The sequence below is a fragment of the Leopardus geoffroyi genome, chromosome B2 (assembly GCF_018350155.1).
Source record: "Leopardus geoffroyi isolate Oge1 chromosome B2, O.geoffroyi_Oge1_pat1.0, whole genome shotgun sequence".
NCBI classification, from domain to species: Eukaryota; Metazoa; Chordata; class Mammalia; order Carnivora; family Felidae; genus Leopardus; species Leopardus geoffroyi.
In genome coordinates, this window is record NC_059332.1 from 94772597 (window position 1) to 94797085 (window position 24489).

The 24489-nt window shown below is 34.7% G+C and overlaps 1 protein-coding gene across 2 annotated transcripts in view; it reads left to right on the top strand.

The window, feature by feature from the left end:
• Positions 1–24489, top strand: part of LIN28B (lin-28 homolog B) — a 129010-nt gene that overhangs the window by 62193 nt on the left and 42328 nt on the right. For both annotated transcript variants that reach the window (XM_045499162.1, XM_045499163.1), the window contains one exon: positions 8115–8299. In XM_045499162.1, coding sequence (XP_045355118.1) covers positions 8115–8299 — 185 coding nt within the window. The remainder of the gene's footprint in view (positions 1–8114; positions 8300–24489) is intronic.

Here is a 24489-nt window from a genome sequence, read left to right on the forward strand (position 1 = left end):
TCAGGACTCAGACAAATGGAGGCTCCCTTATGAAACTTGCTTGTAGAATTGTTGAGGCAGGAAAAGAGAATAGGGCAGATTGTGTACTATCTCTAAAAGCTTCTACAAAAAAGTGTCCATGCCATTGATACTCACATTTTCGTTTGCCAAAGCAAGTCACGTGGCCATGTCTAATTTAAAATGCAGAGTAAAGTGCAGGCCTACCATTTGCCTTGGAGGAGAGGGAAACCAGAATATTCGTAGCATCTGTAATGGTGACCACAGTGGCATTCCACTTATGCATGTTCTATAATTCCTTTATCCTCTTGCTATTTTATAATATTTGTATCTTCCAAGAATGAGATGTCCAAGTGCCCTTCAGCTTCAACACCTATGGCTCTATGACCTAAACACTGCCACTCACCCCTCACAAGTTGTTGAAAATTACTATGTTCGATAAACATAGTGAAAATAAAAACAATATTCCATAAAAGATGGGAGCTGGTTTTATCCATAGCAGTTTCTTTTTTACAAAAAGGCTCAATAGCTTGACAGAATTCTAAGACATTTTTGTTTCTGTGTTGAATCACTGGCAATATTTAAAAAGTACTTGCATACCTGAATTTATAAATGTCTAATTGGGAGGTTTTAGATGGCCAGATACCTCAGCTCTCTTAAATGGTATTCTTGGTTGAAAATGAACATGCATATTTTTAAATATATCTTAAAAGTTTTTTTAAGTTATTCTATGTTGTCATTAAAAAAATACTTCAAAATGTCAGTACCCTTTTGTCAGATAAAATTTCAGTTACACTTACAGGTGCCTGGGTGGCTCAGTTGGTTAAGTGGCCAACTCTTGATTCGGGCTCAGGTCTTGATTTCACAGTTGTGAGATGGGGCCACATGTTGGGTTCCACACTTGGCATGGAGCCAGCTTGGGATTTTCTCTCTCTCTCTCTCTCTCTCTCTCTCTCTCTCTTTCTGTCTGTGTGTCTGTCTCTCTCTCTCTCCCTCTCCCGTTCACGTGCTCTGTCTCTCAAAAAAAATAAAATAATTCAGTTTCATTTATTTTATTTTGTGCTTTATGTTCATTAGTTTTAGTTTTATTGTTGACATTAATTTTGTAAGCCTAATAACACTATAAAAACTGTGTTGCTAAATCTAAACTTTTTCTCTATCCATACCTCTTTTCCTTCATATTCAATTTAGTAGGTTAATTTAATTTAACTTTTTAGAGTTTATTTATTTTGAGAGAACAAGCAAGTGGGGGAGTGGCAGGGAGAGAGGGAGAGAGAGAATCCCAAGCAGGCTCTGTGCTGTGAGCACAGAGCTGGATGCAGGGCTAGAATTGATGAACCACGAGATCCATGACCTTAGTCGAACTCAGACCTTCACTGACTGAGCCACCCAGGCAACCCTAGTAGGTTAATTTTAAATGATATAATTTTATATTCCTACCCACTAAGTAAATTTTAATTTTAATTCTTTGTATTTGAAAGTGACATTGACTCATGTCAGCAATCATGCAGATACCTTGCTTAATTTCATTATTTGAAATACATGAATGTTTGAAACATTTTTTTAAAATTTATTTATTTGTTTTGGGGGGAGGGGCAGAAAGAGAAGGAGAGAGAGAAAATCCCAAACAAGCTCCATGCTGTCAGTGCAGAACCCACTGGGGGGCTTGAACTCACAGAACTGTGGGATCATGACCTGAGCCAAAACCAGGAGTCAGGCGCTTAGCCAACCTAGCCACCCACGAGCCCCTGAAACATTTTTATTTTCAAAAAGAACCACAACAGGAAGTAATGCCATAGTATTTGCTTGCTCTTGTATGATGATTTTATGCAGAAGTTTTGGGCTACATAGTAGAAACAAGTGAAGAATTCATTATTGTTAGTATAATGGAACTTGTTTTACCCTGAATTTAATGACTCAGCACATTGTCTAAACTGTCCTGCTTTTAGTCAAGAAATGGAAAAGTCTAGGGGCGCCTGGGTGGCTCAGTCAGTTAAGCGACTGACTTCGGCTCAGGTCATCATCTTGTGGTCTGTGAGTTCAAGCCCCATGTCGGGCTCTTTGCTGACAGCTCAGAGTCTGGAGCCTGCTTTGAATTCTGTATCTCCCTCTCTGTCTCTGCCCCTCACCTGCTCATGCTCTGTCTCTCTGTCTCTCTCTCTCAAAAATAAATAAACATTGAAAAAAATTTAAAAAAATGAAATAAGTGAATGGAAAACTCTAGCTTTAGAGGTAGTTGTTTTCATTTCATACATCTACTGATAATTCAGTGAATGATTCTCAAAGTATTATAATAAAGCATATTATGTGTTCACTTGTTATTAAAGAACTGATAATTATATTATGTGCCTGGGTCTTGCCACATTTGTGTATGTCACATGTGCCCTAGTAGTAATTGCCCTTGTTTGATTTTTTTTTTGTAAGTGGCCATGAGCAAGCCTGAATCTTTAATGAAAGAGCAATACAGAACTGTAGTATTGTACTGTAATTCAAAAGCACAGATTTTAATACAGTGAAAGATACCTGTAGAAATTTCTGAAACCTGCACGTCCACATGTAGGGTAACATGTTAGGGTTTCTGCTGACTGACTTTGCAGTATAATATACGTGTTTTATATTACAGATTTTAAGGTACTTTAAAAATATTCTTAAAATAGAAATTTGTATAAATTTCAGAATCCTTGAAGCATTTCTCTGAACTCCAGAGTTCTTTAAATTCGTAAAAAAAAAAATCTAGTTTAAACATCACTCTTTTGTCAGGCTTCAGATGGGGGCAAGCAGCTTTAGTTGTGGAAAGCTGAGTTTTTGGTGATTTTTTTTTTCATTGGATAAAGTCAAAAAGATAAGCTTGGAATCTTTATTATATGTGCGGTATGAGAGGTTCCTAATTTTTTGCTCATTTCTAAAAGGGAAAGTGGGCACACTTCCCATTAGTTCATGTTCCCTGGACTTATCCCCATCACCAATCATTACAACAAAGGTGAATATCATTCTGTTCTCAAAGCTAAATCAGCCCCAAGCAGAAGGTAGAAATTGCCTGGGAGGAAAGGATCAAGTATAACTCTTCAGAAAATACTCTTAAAAGGAGAGCAGGATCTGAATATCAATTGTTGCTTTAGTTTCATGATCTCTGCTCCCATATGTTGTTCTCTAAATCCCCTGCCTGCTGCCTAATTCAAGCATCGTCCCAGCAGTCCAGAGTATACAGTCTGAAATTAATTCTGCAGATTCTCTTTGTAGATGAATATAAGAACTTTATTCATTTTTCTTAATTCCATTCATGTTCATTTATTACTTCTTATTCAACTCTCTCTGTCTTTCTGTCTGCTCCGCCACCATTCACCTTTTCCCTCCTTTCCAATTATATAAGTAATATAAAATGTCTGATTGTAAGTCACTAGCACATTTAATTTTTTGAGATTTGTTGGTAATGTCCAATATAGTGCCATATACACATTGGTCTTTACTAGATAGATACTTTTATAAATAATGATAACTTCAATTTCAGTTTATTACTTTTTTAAAAAATGTAAGTATGCCAAGATATCTCTTACCCATAGTGTCTCTCTGTCAAAGATATATTTTTACAATATTTTTAAATGAAAAATTTGAAACATGCAAAGAAGTTGATAGAATTTTAGCCGTGAACACCATTATATTCAATATCTAGATTGTATAATAATTTTCCTGTGCTTGTTTTTTCACATTACTTTGCCCGATTCTCTCTCTGTGGATCCATTAATCCATTTTTTTTTGATGCATTTCAAAAGAAGTTACAGATATCAATACACTCCCTCCTTAAATCCTTCAGCATGCATATCATTAACTAGAATTCAATATCTTTTTTTGAGGTAAAATTGATAGATGATGAAATGCACAAATTGTAAGTGCACCTTTCAGTAACTTTAACAATGTCTCCACTTTTTTATCGGAACCACTCTCAAGACCTTGAATATTATCATTCCAGTAAGATTCCTGCATGTCTCGCCTCAGTCTACACACCTACCCCCACGCAACAACTATTCTAATGTTTTCCTACCATAGGTTAGATTCGTGTGTTCTAGAAATTCAAACAAATGGAATACACGGTCTGTACTCTTTTTGTATAAAGCTGCTTTCACTCAGTATTGTTGGAAGACAATTTTCCCTAATTTTCTCAGATTGCTGCATGTCTTGTGAGTGAGGCAATGGCTCTCCTTTGTTCTGGGATACCTTTTCAAGGATGTTTGTATAGCAAACAACCCTGGAACACAGAGATAGTGTTTCCTTGCAGAGTAAAGGGCAAGCATACTTACTGCCCATTATGAAAAATTCAGCTTCCCTAAGGTCAGTGTTCCTCTCTTGTAATGCAACACACTGTGTGTAGGTTTCATTTGACCTTATTCCTATCACCCTGTGGGAATAAGGGCTTGTGGAACCAGCACAAAAAATGCTGATTACCTGTTTCTACTACTGCTCTGAATAATAAACATCCTTTGTCTCTGAGTTTGTAGTACTGTGCTTTCTACCAAAGTCCAGAGGATACTGACTCCAATGCAAATTTGTGGATTTTTTTCTCATACCACCAAACAATTCTCCAATACCATCTAAGTATTCTACAATTGCACTCATTTCTGACACTATCTGCCTGGAATTATTATCAGATCCCACAGGTTAAATACAGATCCCACAGACTTAGTACAAGACTGCTCCCCATCACCCCGCTTCAGACATTACTTGTAAGTCCCACCTTGTCCCATGTGCTTCTGACCTAATGGCTATAGATTCGAGGTTCCAACAACCTTCTCCATGGGTTTGAGTAATTTGCTAGAGCTACACACAGAACACAGAGAAACATTTTGTTTACTAGGTCACTGCTTTATTATAAAAGGATATAACCTAGGAACAGCTAGGTGGAAGAGATGCATAAGGCAAGATATGTGGGAAGGGCACAGAGCTCCCATGCCCTTCTAGGCACATGATTCTGCAGTATCTCCACATGTTTACCAACTTAGAAGCTCTCCAAACCTCACCTTTTTGGTTTTTATGGAAGTTTCATTACAAAACCTACATTGACTTACAAAACTTACATTGAAGATTGGCAATTAAACTCAATCTCTAGGGGTGCGTCAGTGGTTCAGTCGGTTAAGTGTCTGACTCTGGCTCAGGTTGTGATCTCGCAGTTCATGAGTTTGAGCCCCGCGTCGGCCTCTGTGCTGACAGCTCAGGGCCTGGAGCCTACTTTGGATTCTGTCTCCCTCCTCTTGGAGCTGGGGTTGGGGTGGGGTTTGAGACCCATTATCAACATCCTCTGGTAGAGTGGTATATTTGTTGCAATCGATGAATCGATAATCCATCATAATTACCCCAAAGTCCTTTGTTTATATTATGGTTCACTCTTGGTGTTCTGTGGGTTTGGTCAAATGTGTAATGACCTCTATCCATTGTTATGGTATCATGTGGACTATTTTCACTGCCCTAAAATTCCTATGTGTTCTACCTATTTCTCTCTCTTCACCCTCTGCTCCACCCAATCCCTGGAAACCACTGATCTCTTTACTATCTCCATAGTTTTAACTTTATACAAAGTCATATAATTGGAATCATACAATATATAGTATAACTAGAGGTAAGATTATGGATGGTCTCAGTCTACAGTCTGGGAGAGGTATTGTAGGATTTTGAGACAGGAGACTAATAGGCTAAGATTTATTCTGAGAGAATATGTAGATATGGAAGATGTTATGGAGTAAGGAGGAGACTTGATGCTGAAATGCCAATGAAGAAACAATTACAATTACCCAGGTAGGAGATAGTCAATTATTTGTCTATTATTATGAGTCTAAATTGCCTTATATACTAATTTTGGGAAGGAGTAATGTAAGATAGAGTTAAAAAAGTTATTCTTTAAGAATACCATGAAGAATAGCCAGAACTTAGTGGTCTACTAGAGTAGAATTTTACCGTAAATTTGGAGAAACAATTCACTTATAAATGATACCTATCAAAAATTGTAATAATAGAAGGTGAAATACACCCACATACTAAGAACTGTGAGGAAATAAGCGATAGAATTTATATTACATCAACAAAACATGAGCATATGATAGCTCTAGTTAAAACTGCTGTTCTTTTATTCTCTTAATTGCTATAGTTGACCTGTGTATGCTCCACTTCATCTGATTTGATAATCTGGACTTTCTTGACTGGGGAGTGAAAAAGGAAATGAAATCAAAAGAACTATTTATGATTAGTGAGGAGAAAGCTTGGGGGGGGGGAAGGGAAGATTTGAAAATACTAAATAAAGCTTTAAAAACAGTAAATTTTTTTTTTTGTTATTTTAAGGAGTGTAGGCAGTTGTGAGTTTTCCCCCTTAACTTCTGCATGACATCAGACAGCAATAAAGGTGATGCCAAATTGCAGACTTCCACATGAAGGAATTTGAAGCATCAGATGACTGGTTAAAAACCGTGTTTTCATGTGTCCTATCACTTTCACCATGAATAGTCTCCCTTTGCCTTGAATTTTGAAGTGTTGTTTTTATTTGTTCCATGTAATTGTTTGGTTGTATGTAATTATTTAGCTGCCTTTAGAGTCATGGACTCAGGAGGGGTAAAGACTTTCTGGTCCGGTATTTCCCTAAGTGTGCTTGTCAACTGTAGTCATAAAGAAACGGCTCTGAGATCAATTCAGTCAGGAAATTGCTGGGTTAAATAAACACAGTCAAACAAAATTTTTATTTAGGGAGTGGAGAGGAGGGGTATGGAATCTCGGAGACTTTAATATATGCTAATGTGATTCATCTAAGGAGAAACAAGGTAGAGCATTTTACAAACTTATTTGACCACAAAATCCTGTTTTCATGGAGTCTTTCTTGGAACCATTCATTGTTCCTTAGAATACACGTGGGGAAACTCAAATCGCTTAAATTTACGGATAAAAAGAAAAGAGATGAAATGGCTCTTTCAAAGCTGTGTAGCTGTTTACTTAAAGAAATGGACTTGACCCAAGGGCTCCCATCATATTTAGTTTTGCTTCCTTTTGCCCCCAAATTCATAAAAGTCTTTGAAAACTACATGATATTCCAAATTAGACCCATAAAATACACACAAAAGCGTTTGAAAACATAAAACTAATGATTTAATTATTTTTGGTTATTTTGAATTGGCACATTGACTTTGATGAAAAGAGATCGAAAAAGCCAATTAATATTTGTAACCAAGGTTACACTTTTGCAATAGGGAAACTTTTTCCCCTCCACAAAAATCCACTATATTTCAAACTATAAAAATCTATCTCCTTTCAAATTATAAAAAACAAAAACGTACAATAATGTGTATACCAACAAGCTTTCCCACTTTCCGAAAAAAAAGAACTGAAGAAAAGAACCTCCTCTCTATATAAGTAAACATGCATGTTTTAAAAACTTATTTACGTAGGTGGTATTATGGTATTCTTTTGTAACTGGAAGACTGTTCCTCCCACTGCCCTTCACCCATTTCCCCCCAGCCATCAGTTCTATGTATTTATGAATCTGTTTCTGCTTTATTTGTTTGGTTTTTTAGACTGCACATATAAGTGAAATTATACAGTTTTGTCTTTTCTGTCTGACTTACTTCACTTAGGATAATACCCTCTAGGTCCATCCGTGTTGCAGATGGCGAGACATTTAGATCTTTTCATGGCTCAATAATATTATATAGCTACACTCTAATCTGTAAAATTGGTTTCCCATTGGTGGACATTAGGGTAGTTGTAATTTTTTTTTAACGGACAGTGCTGCAGTGAATTTTGATATAGGTCTTCTTCTTTTGTTTTTGAACCTTTGTGTGTGAGTATGTCTGTAGGAGAGTCCTTGAAGTGGAATTGCTGGGTCAAAGAATATGCACATTAAAATTTTTGTAAGTATCACCAAATTGCCTTAAAAAATGGTCTTAGTTTATCTCCCATTGCCAGCATTGCAACAGGAAACCTTAAAATGGTGTAACTTTTATTGAACTTAAAAAAAGATTTCATACTTTGTAATGGCTAATAGTGAATATCTTGCTCTGTGAATTTGAAAATCATAGAGAAAATTTATAAAACATTGATAATCATGATCTCTCTTTCTCTCTGTCTCCCTCCCCTGCTCTTTACAGAGCAAATTATTCATGGAAGGATTTAGAAGCCTAAAAGAAGGAGAACCAGTGGAATTCACATTTAAAAAATCTTCCAAAGGCCTTGAATCAATACGGGTAACTGGACCTGGTGGGAGCCCTTGTTTAGGAAGCGAAAGAAGACCCAAAGGGAAGACACTACAAAAAAGAAAACCAAAGGGAGATAGGTAATCATTTTACTTTGTTAGTTTATGAGTTTATTGTATTTGGAAAAAAATTCTGAAAATTTATTTGTATTTTCTATGTTATTGGGCTTTATATATTCTAACCAAAGTAAATAAAATGCTATTATTGTGTAGTTGAATAAACTTTATCAGGAATATAGGCTACCTTGCAATTTGAACTCTCTGTGTGCACTATTTCCACCAGACTGTTCTGAGATCACAAAGGAGGAGTCAAGGTTCCCAACAGATAGTGTTGTGCCTCGGTACATCGTAACACCTCACCTGTTTTCTCAAAGGAAAATACATTTATTGTTTCATCTGTTTTTAAGAGATAACTCATATATAAAAAATATAAAAAAATTGTAAAGAAATCAGGAAAAAAGTCATTTGAAATCCTAACCAGAGGTGGGAATCATAATATATATGCAGTATTTTTGAAACTTGCATTTTTTAAATCACTTAACAGTATATCATGTAGCATTTCCTATCAGTCATAAATACCTGCATAAATTCCCACTGTGTGAATGTACCAGAATTTATTTATTTATTATTATTTATGTATTTATTTTTAATGTTGGTTTATTTTTGAGAGAGAGAGAGAGAGAGAGAGAGAGAGAGAGAGAGTGTGTGAGTGGGGGAGGGGCAAAGAGAAAGGGGGACACAGAATTCGAAGCAGGCTCCAGGCTCCTTGCTGTTAGCACAGAGCCTGACGCGGGGCTCGAACCCACAAACTGTGAGATCATGACCTTAGCCGAAGTCAGATGCTTAACCAAGTGAGCCACCCAGGCGCCCCATAATTTATTTATTTTTTGAATGTACCAGAATTTATAAGCATCTGACTTCAGCTTAGGTCATGATCTCACAGCAGGTGAGTTCGAGCCCCATGTTGGACTCTGTGCTGACAGATCAGAGCCTGGAGCCTGTTTCCAATTCCGTGTCTCCTCTGTCTGCCCCTCTCCTGCTTGCACTCTGTCTCTGTCTCTCAAAAATAAATATACATTAAAAAAAAATTAAAAGAAATGAATGTACCAGAGTTTAAACAAGGCTAATAAACTAATTTGTTAAATTTAAGCTGTTTTGAATGCTTTGACCTCATCAGTAGCATTACAGTGGGAATCCTTATGTGTACATTTTTGAAAAATTGTCTGATTATATCCTTAGGATAAATACCTAATAGTGAAAAAATTGGATCAAAAACAGTGCATTTGAAAATTTTTGATATCTAGGGGTGCCTGGGTGGCTTAGTTGGTTGAGTGTCTCTTGATTTCGGCTCAGGTCGTGACCTCATGGTTTGTGAGAATTTGTCCCAAGTTGGCTCTGTGCTGATAGCAGGGAACCTGTTTGGGATTCTCTCTTTCCCTCTCTTGCTTGTACTCTCTCTCTTCCCTCCCCCACTCGTGTGTGCTCTCTCTCTCAAAATAAATAAATAAACATTAAAGATTTTTTTTATTATCTATTTCCAGGTTGCTCTCCAGAAATGATTAGGGCCAACATACAACCCCTTCAAAAATGAGACTGCCCGGGGTGCCTGGGTGGCTCAGTCAGTTATGCGTCTGACTCTTGATATCAGCTCAGGTCATGGTCATGGTTCATGGGATGGAGCCCTGTGTCAGGCTCTGCACTGACAGTGTAGAGCCTGCTTGGGATTCTCTCTTTCACCCTTTCTCTACCACTTGCCCACGCTTGTGCTCTCTCTCTCTCTCAAAATAAATAAATAAACATTAAAAAAAATGAGACTACTCATTGAATGATGTCATTTTATTTTATGTTAAGATTTTATTATTTTTGAAGTAAACTCTACACACAATGTGGGCTCAAACTCCCAACCCTGAGATAAAGAGTCACATGCCTTACCAATTGAGCCAGCCAGGTGCCCCTGAATGATGTCATTTAAAAAATATTTTCCAATGGTTTAGGTTAAGAGGTAACAGCTCATTTTTTTTCTTTGCATCCTTTGATTATATTAGAGGTTAAATATATTTTTATTTTTTCAGTTTTTACTTCTATGAATTATATGTTTCGTGTCCTTTTCTCATGTTCCTATTGAGGTGTTTATTTGCTCTTATTGATTTGTAAGTTCACTTTTTAGGAAAGAACTCAATTTTCTTCTTTCCTACTATGAAAAACCCAGTTCTTCCCTACTATGTTTTTCTCTCGTGTGTCTCCTTTACTTTCACACGGCATTCCATTTCTGACACCAAGTGTGTGGCGATTTTACCCCACACCAAACAGTTCTCCACAACACCAGCTGGGTGTCCTACAGTTTAACTCAATTCTGACACATCTACCAGGAGATAGAGTCAGATCCCAGGTTAAGGGCTAAGTCCCACAAGATGTCATTCCAAGAAGTGGGTCTGGAGGTTACCCACAACTTCTGTTTGGCTGTAAATCAGAGGTTCTCACAACTCCCTCCTCAGGTTTGATTAATTTGCTAGAGTGGCTCACAGATCTGAGGGAAACACTTACATTTACCAGTTTATTAAAGGATATGATAAAGGATACAGAATAACAGCCAGATGAAGGAAACATAGATTGAGGTCTGGGAGGTCCTGAGTACAGGAGCTTCTGTCTAGGTGGAGTTGGGGTGCGTCACCCTTCCGTTGTGAATGTGTTGGTCCATCTGGAAGCTCTCTGAACTCCTCACTACTGGGATTTTATGGAGAATTCCTCACATAGGCATGATTAATCATTAACTTCATTTTCAGCCTTTCTCCCTTCTTAAGAGAATGGAGAGCAGGGCTGAAAAATCCAAGCTTCCAATCATGGTTTGGTCTTTCTGGTGACCAGCTCTCATCCAGAAGCCACCCAGAGTTGCCTCATTAGAATGAAATACACCCCAGTCACCCAAGGAAATTATAAGAGTTTTAGGAGTCCCGTGTCAGGAAGAGGGGTCAAAGACTCCTGTTAAAATAAGAGATGGTCCTATGTTAGAACAAAGGAGATGTTAGAACAAGAGATGATTCTAGTGGTCTTCTCACTTAGGAAATGATAAACATTTTAAGAGATCCTGCTAGGAACCAGCAGCAGAGACCAATATGTATTTTCAATTTTCTCACATTCTCTTTGTATATTTCTGATGTTAACCATTTTTGCAAACAGATAAATATCTTTTCAGCTTGTGAAATATAATTTAGATTTAATTATAGTAACTTTTAAAAACAGTTTTAAAGTTTTGGATTTGTATACAGACAAGTCTGTCACTGTGCCCTTGATGCTGTCCAACTTGATTGCTATTTGCCTTTACAAATTACAAAATTAATAATATACTATATCTATCTGTATTTTCTTTTTTCTATCTATATTTTCTTATATAATTTTTATTAATTTATCTTTTACATTTAACTATTTCTTCTCTTTGTGTATAATTTGTTTTTGAAGAGGACTATTAGGATCTAGCTTTCCTTTTCTCCAAGTTCATAGCTAGTTATCTCAATAGCACTTATTATTGCGTGTCCATATTTTACCCTGGTTTGAAAAGCCATCAGTAAGAGAATAAATTCAGTTTTCATCTGCATTTTTAGGAGCTTATTTTTTATATATATAAAAAAAAGTCCATGAAAATGTGTATACTGGTACACTTACCTGTTAAAGTAGTTTTTCTGCCCCTGAAGAGAGAGATAGTATATATATATATACACACATACAAGTCAAGTAAAGAAAAATAAAACAAAGTCCTTTATTTTTCCATGTCTTCTTTGCATTTATTTTTTATTTTTTAAATGTTTATTTTTGAGAGTGAGAGAGAGAGAGAGCGTGAGCAGAGAGAGAGGGAGACACAGAACCCCAAGCAGGCTCCATACCCTGAGCTGTCAGCACAGAGCCTGACACAGGGCTCGAACCCATGAACCGTGAGATGATGACCTAAGCCAAAGTCGAATGCTTAACCAACTGAGCCACCCAGGCACCCCTTATCATGTCTTTTAGATAAAAAGTTTAACTATAGTTCTGGAACGTTTTACACATGTGCTAGATTGGACTCAGGAAGAGAGGGAGAGTAGTAGAGGTCAAGACTAGAGAAGGAAGATAGCAGGAGATTCCTGTAAGACTGTCAACCATTGTAAGGACTTTGATTCGAAGGAAAATGGGAAGTCATTGGAAAACTTCAAGTTGAAAAGTAACATGAGCTGATTTATCTCCTTAAAAGTGTCATTCTGGCAGTTGTGATGACAGCACAAAGTGGAGGGGCAAGGATGGAAGCTGTGAGATCACTAAGGAGGCAGTTCCATTTATGCAGAAAAGACATAATGGTGGTTCAGATTGGGATGGTAGTAGTAGAGGTGGGGACAAAAACCCTGACATTGTGAACGTACAGACAGACAACAGGATTCACTGTGGTTCAGAGGTGGACCGTGAGACAAAGTAAAACATTCGGGATGACTCCAAGATCTGTTTGACCTAAGCAACCAGAAGGATGGAGGGACCATTTATTTACCAAGAGGGAGAAGACTAGGGAAGGAGCACGAAATCAGAAGTATGATCTCAGATATATTTAGTTAGAGATTTATTGTAGACATCCAAGTGGAAATCATACATTAAGCAGGTAGATGCATGAGTTTGGAGTTCCAGGGCTAGAGATAAAAACTTGGCAATATTCAGCAAATCGACAATATTTGCAGCCTTAAGACTGAATGAGATCACCATCAGAGTGAGCCCTAGGGCACTCCAGCATTTAGGGATCAGGAATTATAGGAGGAATAGCAAAGGGCACTAAGTTAGAAGGAGAGAAATAGGAAGAAAACCAAGAGAGGGTTTTATCTCAGAAGTCAGGGAAAGAGGTATTTAAAAAAATCCAGTGTGTGAAATGGTGCTGACATGAAATGATTAAGATGTCCACCCAGACTTTTTCTTTTGTGATTAATCAGCAATTTGTGGTGAGATACTTTTAGGCCATGTAAATATCCCATTCTTTATCAAACTTTCCATTTTCATTTATTATTTCAATATGGATCATGAATTTCTGGGGTTTTTTTTTCAATAAATTGTGTTATATATTTTAATGCTCAAATTTCCCAGATTCTCTCACTAGGAGCCCCTTCCAGCTGGTTTCTGTGTCCTTTTGACACATCCTATCATTTTTTGAGTATTTCTTACTTATTGGCATAAAATACTTTCAACTCCTAGCCTACAGAGTATTTAAAATAATGGTATTAAATAATTGCTTTGGTTTGCTAAAGTACTAGACAGCCAGAATTCCAGTTAATTTCTATTTTTTTTAAGTATTTTGAGAGAGAGAGAAATCGTGAGTTCCGGAGGGACAGAGAGAGAGGGAGAGAGAGAGAATCCCAAGCAGTCACCACACTGTGAGTGCAGAGCCTGATGTGGGGCTCAAACTCATGAACCATGAGATCATGACCTGAGCTGAAGTCGGTCGCCTAACCGAAAGAGCCACCCAGGTGTCCCCAGTAAATTTCTATTTTAAGAAGTAAGCATTGGTATATTTCTGGGTTTTTTGTTTGGTTGAAGAGTTGTTTTTATTTTATTTTTAAGATTGTGATATAGTAAAATTAACTTTTTTCTTTTGATGTATACTTCTGTGAATTTTCACACGTGTTCATGTAGCTACCATCATAGTCTGGATTCACAACATTTCCTCATCCTCAGAATTTCCCTTTGTCTTTTTTAACTCTGTCTTTTGTAGTCACTCCTCCACCTAAAACTCTTGGCAACCACTGACCTATTCTCTGTCACTATAGTTTTTCCTTTTCATGAATAGAAGTGGAATTGTACCTCCCCTCCCCCAGTTCGATTGAGATATAATTGACATACAACATTGTATTAGCTTAAGGTGTTCAATATAATGATTTCATATATGTAAATGATTACCACACTAAGTTTAAATTAATACCCATCACTTCACATAATTAGAATTTTTTTCTTGTGATAAGATTTTCAACATTACTCTTAGCAACTTTCAAATACATGATACGTGTTATTAACTTTAGACCATGTGCTGTACATGAAACCTTAGAACTTATTTGTCTTACAACTAGAAGTCTGTACCTTTTGATCACTTTAACTTATTCCCCCCAGCTCCCAACCCCCACCTCTGGCAACCACCAATCTCTCTGTTTCTGTATGTTTGGTTTCTTTAGATTCTAAGATAAGTAAGATGATATGGTATTTATCTTTCTCTAGCTGATTTATTTCACCTAGCAAATGCTTTCAGGATCCATTCAAGTTGTCCCAAATGACTGGATTTCCATCTTTTTATGGCTGATTAATATTTGTGTGTGTGTATCTCACAGTTTCATTATCTATTCGTCAGTAGATTCTTAGGTTGTTTCTGTGTCTCAGCTATTTATTGTAAATAATGCTGCAGAGTACATGGTGGGGGGTAGATATCTCTTCAAGATAATGATTTAATTTCCTTTGGATATATACCCAGATGTGGAATTGCTGGATCATATGGTAATTCTATTTTTAAATTTTTGAGAAATCTCCATATTGTTTTCCATTTTGCCTGAAATGATTTACATTCCCACCAACAGTGGGACAGTTGGGTGCAGAGAACCAGGAGGAAGAAGATAGCAATGTAAACTTCCCAAATACTTAAAAAGCTGTTCAAAAGGAACTGTGATAAATATAGGACAACACAATGCAAGTGAAAATAAGGAGCAGCAGTGATAAGGGTCTGCTGTAGATGTGGTCTCCCTTCCCTTCTGTCAACAGTGCACAAGCATTCCCTTTTCTCCACATCTTCACCAATGCGTGTTATTTCTCGTCTTTTTATAATAGCCATTCTAACAGATGTGAAGTGATATCTTACTGTGCTTTTGATTTGAATTTCCCTGATGTTTAGTGATGTTGAGCACCTTTTCATGTACCTGTTGTCCATCATATAGTTTTCTTTGGAAAAATATCTATTCAGTTCCTCTGCCTATTTTTAATCAGACTGTTTGTTTGCTAATGAGTTGTATGAGTTGTTTATATACTTTGAATATTAACCCTTCATCAGATACATGATTTGCAAATATTTTCTCCCATTCTATAGGTTGCCTTTTCATTTTGTTAATGGTTTCTTTTGCTGTGTAGAAGTGTTTTATTTTGATTTAGTTTCATTTGTTTGTTTTGCTCTTTCGGTCAAACCCAAAAAATCATTGCCAAGACTGATGTCAGGAAGCTCACACCTTATGTTTTCTTTGAAGAGTTCTGTGCTTTCAGGTCTCCCATTCAAGTGTTGAATCTATTTTGAGTTAGTTTTTACATATGGTGTAAGATAGTGGTCCAGTTTTGGTTTTTTTTTGCATGTAACTGCCCAGTTTTCCCAACACCATTTACTGAAGAGACTGTCCTTTCTCATTGTATATATTCTTGGCTCCTTTGTCATAATTTTCCATATACATGTGGGTTGATTTCTGATCTTTCTGTTCTGTTTCATTGACCTATGGGTCTGTTTTGATGCCAGTACCATATTGTTTGATTACTACTCTTTGTTAATACAGTTTGAAATCAGAGAGTGTGATGCCATCAGCTTTGTTATTCCTTCAGGTTGCTTTGGCTATTCAGTGTCTTTTGTGGTTCCATTCAAATTTTAGGTTAGTATGTACTATGCCAGTGAAAAATGCCATTGGAATTTGATAGGGATTCCACTGAATCTGTAGATCACTTTGAGTGGTATGAACGTTTTAACAATATTAATTCTTCCGGTCTGTGAGCACAGAAAGCTTTTCATTTATTTGTGTTTCCTCACATTTTTCCATTAATTTCTTGTAGTTTCAGTGTATAGATCCTTCACCTTCCTGGTTAACGTATTTCATTATCACCTCCTAAATATTTTATTCTTTTTGATGCAATGTAAATGAGACTGTTTTCTTAATTTCTCTTTCTGATAGTTTACTGTTAGTGTATAAGAACCCAACTGATATTTGTATATTGATTTTGTATTTTGCAACTCTACTGAATTCATTTATTAGTGGTAACTATGTTTTGGTAGGATCTTTTTAGGCTGAATTGTGTGTGTGTGTGTGTGTGTGTATCATGCCATCTACAAATGGAGATACTTCTTTCTTTCCAATTTGAAAGCCTTTTAGTTATTTTTTTTTCTTGTGTAATTGCTTTGGTCAGGGCTTCTATTACTATGTTGAATAAAAGTGGCAAGAGTGGGCATCCTTGTATTATTTCTGATCTCAGAGGAAAAACTTCCAGCTTTTCACCATTCTATAATTAGTTCTAAGCTGTGGGCTTGTCATTTGTGGCCCTTATTATATTAGTGTGTTTCCTCTATACCCACTTTATTGAAAGTTCACATTATGAATGGATGTTGAATTGTGTCACATGTTTCTTCTGCATCTATTCAGATGGTCATATGATGTTTGTCCTCCATTTTGTTACTGTGATATATTTATTGATTTGTGGATTTGAACATCCTTGTAATTCTGGAATAAATCCCAGTTGAAGTGAATATGATCCTTTTAATGTATTGTTGAATTCAGTTTTTTAATATTTTGTTGAGGACTTTGCATTTATGTTCCTCAAGGATATTGACCTATAATTTTCTTACAGGATTCTTGTCTAGTTTCAGTATCAGGGTAATGCTGGCCTGATAAAATGAGTTTAGAAGTATTTCCTTCTCTTCTGTATTTTAAGTGTTCGAGATGGATTGGTATTAAGTCTTCTTTAATTGTTTGGTACAATTACCAGTGAAACTATGTAGTCCTCAACTTTTCTTTGTTAGGAGATTTTGTATTACTCTTTAGTAGTAATTCGTGTACTCAGATTTTCTGTTTCTTCATAATTCAGTCTTGGTAGGTTGTGTGTTTCTAGGAATTCATCCATTTCTTCTAGGTTGTCCAATATGTTGATGTATAATTGTTCATAGTAGTCTTTTTTGAGACTTTGTATTTCTGCGGTATCAGTTATAATGTCTCCTCTTTAATTTGTAATTTCGTTTATTTGAGCCCTCTCTTTTTTCCATAGTAAGTCTAGCTAAAGGTTTTTCTGTTTTATCTTTCCAAAGAACTGGCTCTTGGTTTCACTGATCTTTCTGTTGTCTTTTTGGTTTCTATTTCATTTATTTACACTCTGATCTAAGAAACTGCCCAATTTTTTTTTTTTTTCAGAGTGGTTGAACTCTTTGGAATTCCCACCAAAGATAATATGAATAATAGGAATTCCAACTACTCTACATCTTTGTCAGCATTTAGTATTGTCAGAATTTTAAAAATTTAACCATTCTAAAAGATGCATAGCAACATCTTAGCATGGTTTTAACTTTCATTTCCCTAAATACTACTGATACTGACATTTTTAAATATTTTTGTGTCTCTTTATATCTTCTTTGGTGAAGTGACTGTTCATACCTTTTGCCCATTTTTACTGGATTGTTTTCTTGTTGCATTTTGAGAGCTCTTTGTATAAATTGTGGATACTAGTCCTTTGTCAGATATATAACTCACAGATTTTTTTTTTCTGAGTTTTTGGCTTATTTTTCCAATGTCTTAAATATCTGTCACAGAGCTAAAGTTTTACATTTTGATAATAACAGTTATAATCTTTTATTTTATGTCATGTTTATTTGATGTTATGTTTAAGAAATTATTGCATAATCCTAGGTCACAAAGATTTTTTTCTCCATGTTTTTTTCTTATAGTTTTATATAGTTTAGTGTTTTATATTTACATATCAATCTATGTAGAATTAATTTTTGTATGGGGTAGAGGTTTAGACCCAGGCTCATTTTTTGTGTATGAATAATATGAATTGCTCAAACACCATCTGTTCAGAAAAATATCTTTTTTCTCTTGGAATGTTTTTAAATTAAATTACAAAGTTTAATCTAATTTCTGTCCTTTCAGGTTGAAAAATTACAACTCTATAAAGTTTTTATTACATGGATTTAATATATGTAACAAATTCAAAATTGGGTTCCATCACTCAAAAGAAAGTATTTGTTCAATTTTAATATATATATATATATATATATATATATATATATATATATATATATAATAGAACCATATTTGTGAGGATTTATGTCTTTGTGGCAAGAAATATAAAATAATTCTAAGGATTTTGTCTTGATTTTACATAAACTATTTATAAAAGAAAGTGGGATTTTTTTTTTTCATTCTGTCTTAAAATTCTGCTGAATTTAGCATACAGTTACCAGTGTTCAGTTCAGTAGCAGTGTGTTATCTTGTCTTATTTTAAGTCCTCCACATTTAAATGTTTTTTAAAAAATTCACATGAAATAATTTCTGATTTATTTTTGCTGTTTATTTTTTAGTGTATATTATCAAAAGAGGAGAGATTTAATGACCCCTAAAAAGCTCTCTTTAGAATGAAATGAAGGTGGTTAATATAAAATTTTAAAACTCCATTTTTCTTCTCAAAATCTGGTAACTCTTTATTTTTTATAAGACCACAATTTACTTTGAAGTAAAAGAAGTAACTTCTAACAGAATGAAATTTTGGGGGAAGATAATAGAAGGATTATTTTATTTACCACTGTTTGTTTTTAGTATTTATATGGAATAATCATGTCAAACTATAATATACAATTAAATATTTCATGTGATAAAATTTTAGTTTATATTAACAAATGATTAGTGTATTAGTAAATTACAAATATTAGTAAAAATGATGTGGACTGAAACAGATGGTCTGGAAATCTTTTTATAAAGTTGAAATGATCTTAGTCACTTATATAATTAAGGAATAAAAATACATTTAAGTTTTAAAAACATTTGAAGTGCATATACATACATGGTAGATATATATATTGGATGTATACATATAGCTTCATTTTTTTATTGTTTATGGTTTCTGTTTTTACCTCCTTTTTCATTCTAAGTTTTTTCTAGGGTAGTGACTATTTTCTTTGTTCTCCTTAACCTTCCACATCTTTGACCCAGCCACACAGTCCAAGAAGTGCTGTTCATAATAATGCAGTTCTTTTCAAAAATGTTGACCTGAAATTTTTAAAATAACAGAAAATAATGCCAATGTTCTATTGTTTTCATTCCACTTCAAGCAATATTTTATATGCATCACTGCATTGACACTTGATTAAGCTTTTTTATTTTCTACATGAGTTGAAGTTTTAATATATTTTGTTTAGAAAGAAGGTTAATTGTTATGATGTTCAGTATTACTGCTTTTGGCACGGAAGTGTGGGAAATTCCTTTCATTTGATCATATTAAAAAGACTTGTTAACTTATCATTTTTAAGATGCTCTTCATGTAGACTTAAAAACTGATTATGAAATTTGACATTCTTTATAGTCCAGTATTAGAATGGCACATTATGATGCATTTACCATTTATGGTCAGAAAGGCCAAGTGAATATAAACAGAAACTCATTATATATGTCTAATTTATTCTCAGCTTGGAAGAGCTAACTTGCTTTAAAAAAATAATAAAAGTGAAAATGTATGATAGTAAAGTTATTTTTACAGGGCCAGAATTTTTTGGTTTTAAATTCCTTAAATTTGCAAAAAGGTTTTGGAAACCATAAGATTTTTTTTTTTTTTACTCTACTAAGGCTTTTCTCATTGAAGGACTGTATATTTTCATTTGTTTATTAAAAAGAAAAAATATTTAATGCCCTCATTCACCTTTAGAGCAAGTGAGCTCAAAACTAACCCTCTTCTACCCCCCATCCACCTCAGCAGTATGATGTCTTCCTCTCATTATCTTTGTGGTATAACTTAAAGTTTTTCAGGTACTTTATAGTTAGGAATTATAGTGCTGTGTTTTTATTCATTTGGAAATCTACATACCTAGCATCCCTGAAAATAATAAATCTGCTTAAGTTTATGATGCCATTTTATTAAGGGTATCTGTTTTGCATTAAAAGTTCTTCAGTGATTTTTTTCATACTTATTATATCCCAGAATTTGCTCCCAAAAGAAAAAGGAAAATGCCTTTTAGATGCTAGAGATGTTTGAAAACTATAAATCAACAAATTCCAATAAATAACTGTTTCACCCTGATACTTGTGTGATTAGATTTAGGAATTTGCTGTTTAGTAGGTTCCTATTGTGGAAGAGAAATCTCTCAGGCATGAATTGATAGTCCAGATCCTTTGAGGTCTGTCTATTCTGACCTATGACCCCTATTCTTACAAGGTCAACATCTGAGGGCAGGAGATTAAGGCAGTTTAAAGACTGGAATGGTAAATGGAATGGAAAAATTAGCCAGCACATTTTGGGTGCAAAACATCAAAGTCATCAAATAGTTTGCTTATTTTAAACCTGGCTTATGGGTGTAACAAGCTAATTTTACTGTTTTTTGTTGGAATCAGAAAATTTTAATAGCCATAATTGAAGATTCTATTTATACAATAAAATTAACTGTATAGTACAAATTAAGTTCATGCTTTACCTACCTCAAAATATCCAAAAATACAAAAACAATTTGTCAGTTTCAATACATTTTAGTCTTGTGTCTGTCCAGTTTGGATACTTAATTAAATTCAAATTGTAATAACGTTTACTTTAGTTTTTACTCTGAAATAATTTTAGTTTATCACCAATGTTGAATAAAATACATGTGCACCTATGTTGGCTGATAATTTCAAAGTGACTGAGATTGTGATTTATACTATTGACTTTTAAGAAAAATCTATTTTTAAAAGGTAAAGGTAGAAAATAGAAGAAAGTAAATTGATTACACAGAAACAGTTTCTCCTTTGTCTTTCTTAGACTTTGCTCTTTTATATTTCACTTTTCCCTCTTAAATGTTTCTTTAATTGTATGTGTTTCACTGTAATTTCAAAATGTAGACTTTAAATTTTAGTTCCTATGTTTTGGTCCCTTGTAAGAAATTCTCCATCACCCTTTATTTCACATTTTTTTGTACCCTGGACAGCTGTGGATTTGTATCTTCTGCTTCCTACTAATGACTGGCAAGGGCTGGAGCTGAATAACTGAACTGTTGCATTGAAGTTGCCATTGGTAAAACCAATGGAATACCTGAGTTTCCTTAATTCTTTAGCATTTTTTATTCCACCCCAAATTTTCTTATTGTAGACTTAATTTTAGGTTGGTTTCTCAAGTCCTTTCTTCTTGTGATCATTTTGCCAGAGATCTCTTAATGAGGCAATTGTAGTTGTTTCCTTCATTCACATTATCTTAGCAGATGCTCTCCCTGCTGTGACCTCTGTTCAGACTGGGCAGACAATATGCCATTCTCATCACCCTGCACAAGACATTGTGTGGGGCTGAGCTTCATTTGGTGCTGCATAGGTCTCCCAAGATGTCTGATGAGAATGGTCAGAATCTAAGTGGCAGATAATCACAATTTTAGGTCGATTTTCCGATTGCTGTTTTATTTTCAGCAAAATGAACAGTAAATGATGCAGAAAAGGGTATTCATTCCAGAAGCAACTTAAACAATATTTCAAGTAGGAATTGTGGGTTTAAAAGTAACTTTATGTAACTTTGCTCCTTTAGACTGTGGTCTTGGTGAAGTGAGATCAAATATTCATAGTATGGTTTCAATACAGAGAGTTGCAAGAATTGCCTAATATTTCAAAATTTGGAGATCCTTTCAAAAAAGGAAATTAATTTAGCCTTTACTACTAACTGTATATTTTTAATGAACATATGACATTGTTCAGAATAACACTTTTAAACTTAAAACATAAGTCCTCATGTTTATATCTGCTATGGTGTCCACACTCTGTTTCTGTGTGAACCCAATAAGGACTAATTAAGATGAAGACTAATCAACAAAAAAATTTCCATCCTTTACACTTGCTAAATCCCTCTACTTGAAATACTAGTGTTAAGCCTCAAGCCTAAGTAACAATCCAGGTAATTACAAAATTGTTAGCAGCCTTGAGCTAGCCTTTCTTTATTCTCCATTAATAAGGAAGTATAAGTCAAATTTCGTTCTGCTAAGTTTGAAGAGCAAGGTTCTTTCAAATTTATACTGGAATTTTAATTGTTTGAAATTTGGTTGAGATAAACAGATCAAGAGTTATAACTTGAATTGTATTCATACTCCAATGAGATTTTCTTTTGTTGGTGTAAATAAGATTACCTTATTTACATAATAATTTATAATATGTACATTTTAATCTGCTTGCACTTATCAGTAAAAAGTAGTAATTTAGTAAGTCAGGTTCTAATTTAGAAAAATCAGATTCATAATTGGTTTTATTTAAAGTAATACTTTTAATAGATACATTTTCACATGATGAAGGACCATTTTTAAAGTGTAAGGCCTTTGGATATAAGCAGAGAATAAATATTAAATTTAGAAAATGCTTTGTAAAGGTAAAAAGCTCTTGTGATCATCTTCTCTTAAAAGAAAATCTCAATTCAAATAACCCAGAATTTTGGCCTCTAAAATTTTTCTTTAAATTTAGTCTTGTCTATTGTATGATTATTTTACATATGAATTAATAAGGAACAAAATCAAGTGTTTTCCTTCCTTTAGGGAAAGAAAGAGTTATTTGTTGACTCTTAGAGGTGATAGAAAATGTTCAGAATCCCTAGAAATGCTAAAAAGTTTATTTAGCCCATCCATGAAGGCTACAGATATTATTTATAATTTTTATAATTACTTTTAAAACTCTCAGTTTTTCAAGGATCACATATTAAGGACAACTGTTTCCTAGCTCTACTCATGAATTGGGAAAGCAGGATATGGTCACAGAGGAGCCTAATTGCTGAATGCCAAATTTGAACCTGGTCTCTTTAAATTTGAACCTGGGCCTGCCTCCTCATTAGCCATTCTACATGGTCACAAATAAAAACTTATATGATAGCAGTTTTTTAACAGGACCATTGTATGAAACTGCTATTAAGTCACTTCCTGCTTTTTCCTATTTGGCTGACTCAGGACTATATTCCCTGATTTGAGCATTTGCTTTTAGTCCCCTCAGTTTTAGTAGCCCATTTAGAGTCCCCTCTTGGGTTTATTATTGAAAGTACTGGAGGTACTACCAATGCAATAAGAAAAGGAAACAAAACTGAAAATCTAAGGATTGAAAAAGAAGAAATGAAATGCTTTGTTATATATAACAGTAGGGTTTTATATCCATAATTATCTACAGATAAGTTAGTGGAATAGTTGGAATAAATGAATAGTTGGAATAAACAAATTTGACAATATTGCTAGTTACAAGTTCAGTACAAGAAAACTGAACTAAGAACAACTGAATATCAAGAATGCAAAAACAATTCTGTACCCCAGAAACTTACTATAATTCCAAAAAAGGTTTATTTTACAACTGGAACATTAACCATATTATACTATACTAAGGAATAAATCTAACACAATATGGCAGACTTCTATGAAGAAAATGATAAACTTATACTGAGAGATGTAAAAGCAGACCCAAATAAGTGGAGAAAGGTATTTTGTTAATGAATGGAAAGGCTCAACATTTTAAAGAAGGAATTCACCATGAAGTAATCTACAAATTCAATGTAATTCCATTCAGAATTCCAATAACCTTGATTCCAAAACTGATTTGGAAGTTGATAGGGCCAATATAACCACATAGTTTTGTAGATGAGAACCAAAGTGTTAGGGCTCTTTCTACCAGATATCAATGTTTGTTATATAACAACCAGGTAAGTGTATGGTAATTAAGTGAAGCAATGGCCCAGTGAAAGACAAAGAGACCTTTGATATATGGCAGAGATGGCATTTCAGATCTTAGAAAATAATAAAAGTATTAGAAATGGTGCTGGGATTGTATCAGTCCATAGAGAAAAAGTAAAAATGGACCCCTACCTCATACCATGTTTAAAGACCTAAGAGTATAAAACAAAACTTTACAACTTTATTAGAAGGAAATATAGGAGAATATCATTGTGACCTTGGGTTTGGAAAAAAAAAATGTACAGAAAGCACAGACCATAAGAGAAGATTAAATTAACTATTTCAGAATTTAAAACTTAAACCTGGCAAAGGTTTCATTCAGGAAGATAGAACTCTAAGTCTTATGGAAATTGGGGATTTAGATCTTAAATATGGGAGTTGCTAGGGAAGGGAAGAGTGAGTCCGTCGATTAGAGAAATAGTCATAGTCACTAACCACTCTTCACAAACCCCGGAGTAGACCGACAAATCAGACCTTGTAGGGAATTCCAAAAAGCCAAGCACATCTGGTATTGCAGGGGACCTGAGAAGAGGGAGCCTCTGAGGAGATCTATGGAAACTGCTGCCTCTGTAGTTAGAACCTCTCTGGGTTTACAGATGATGGTGGCAGGCAGCTTGCCCCTACAGGGCCAACA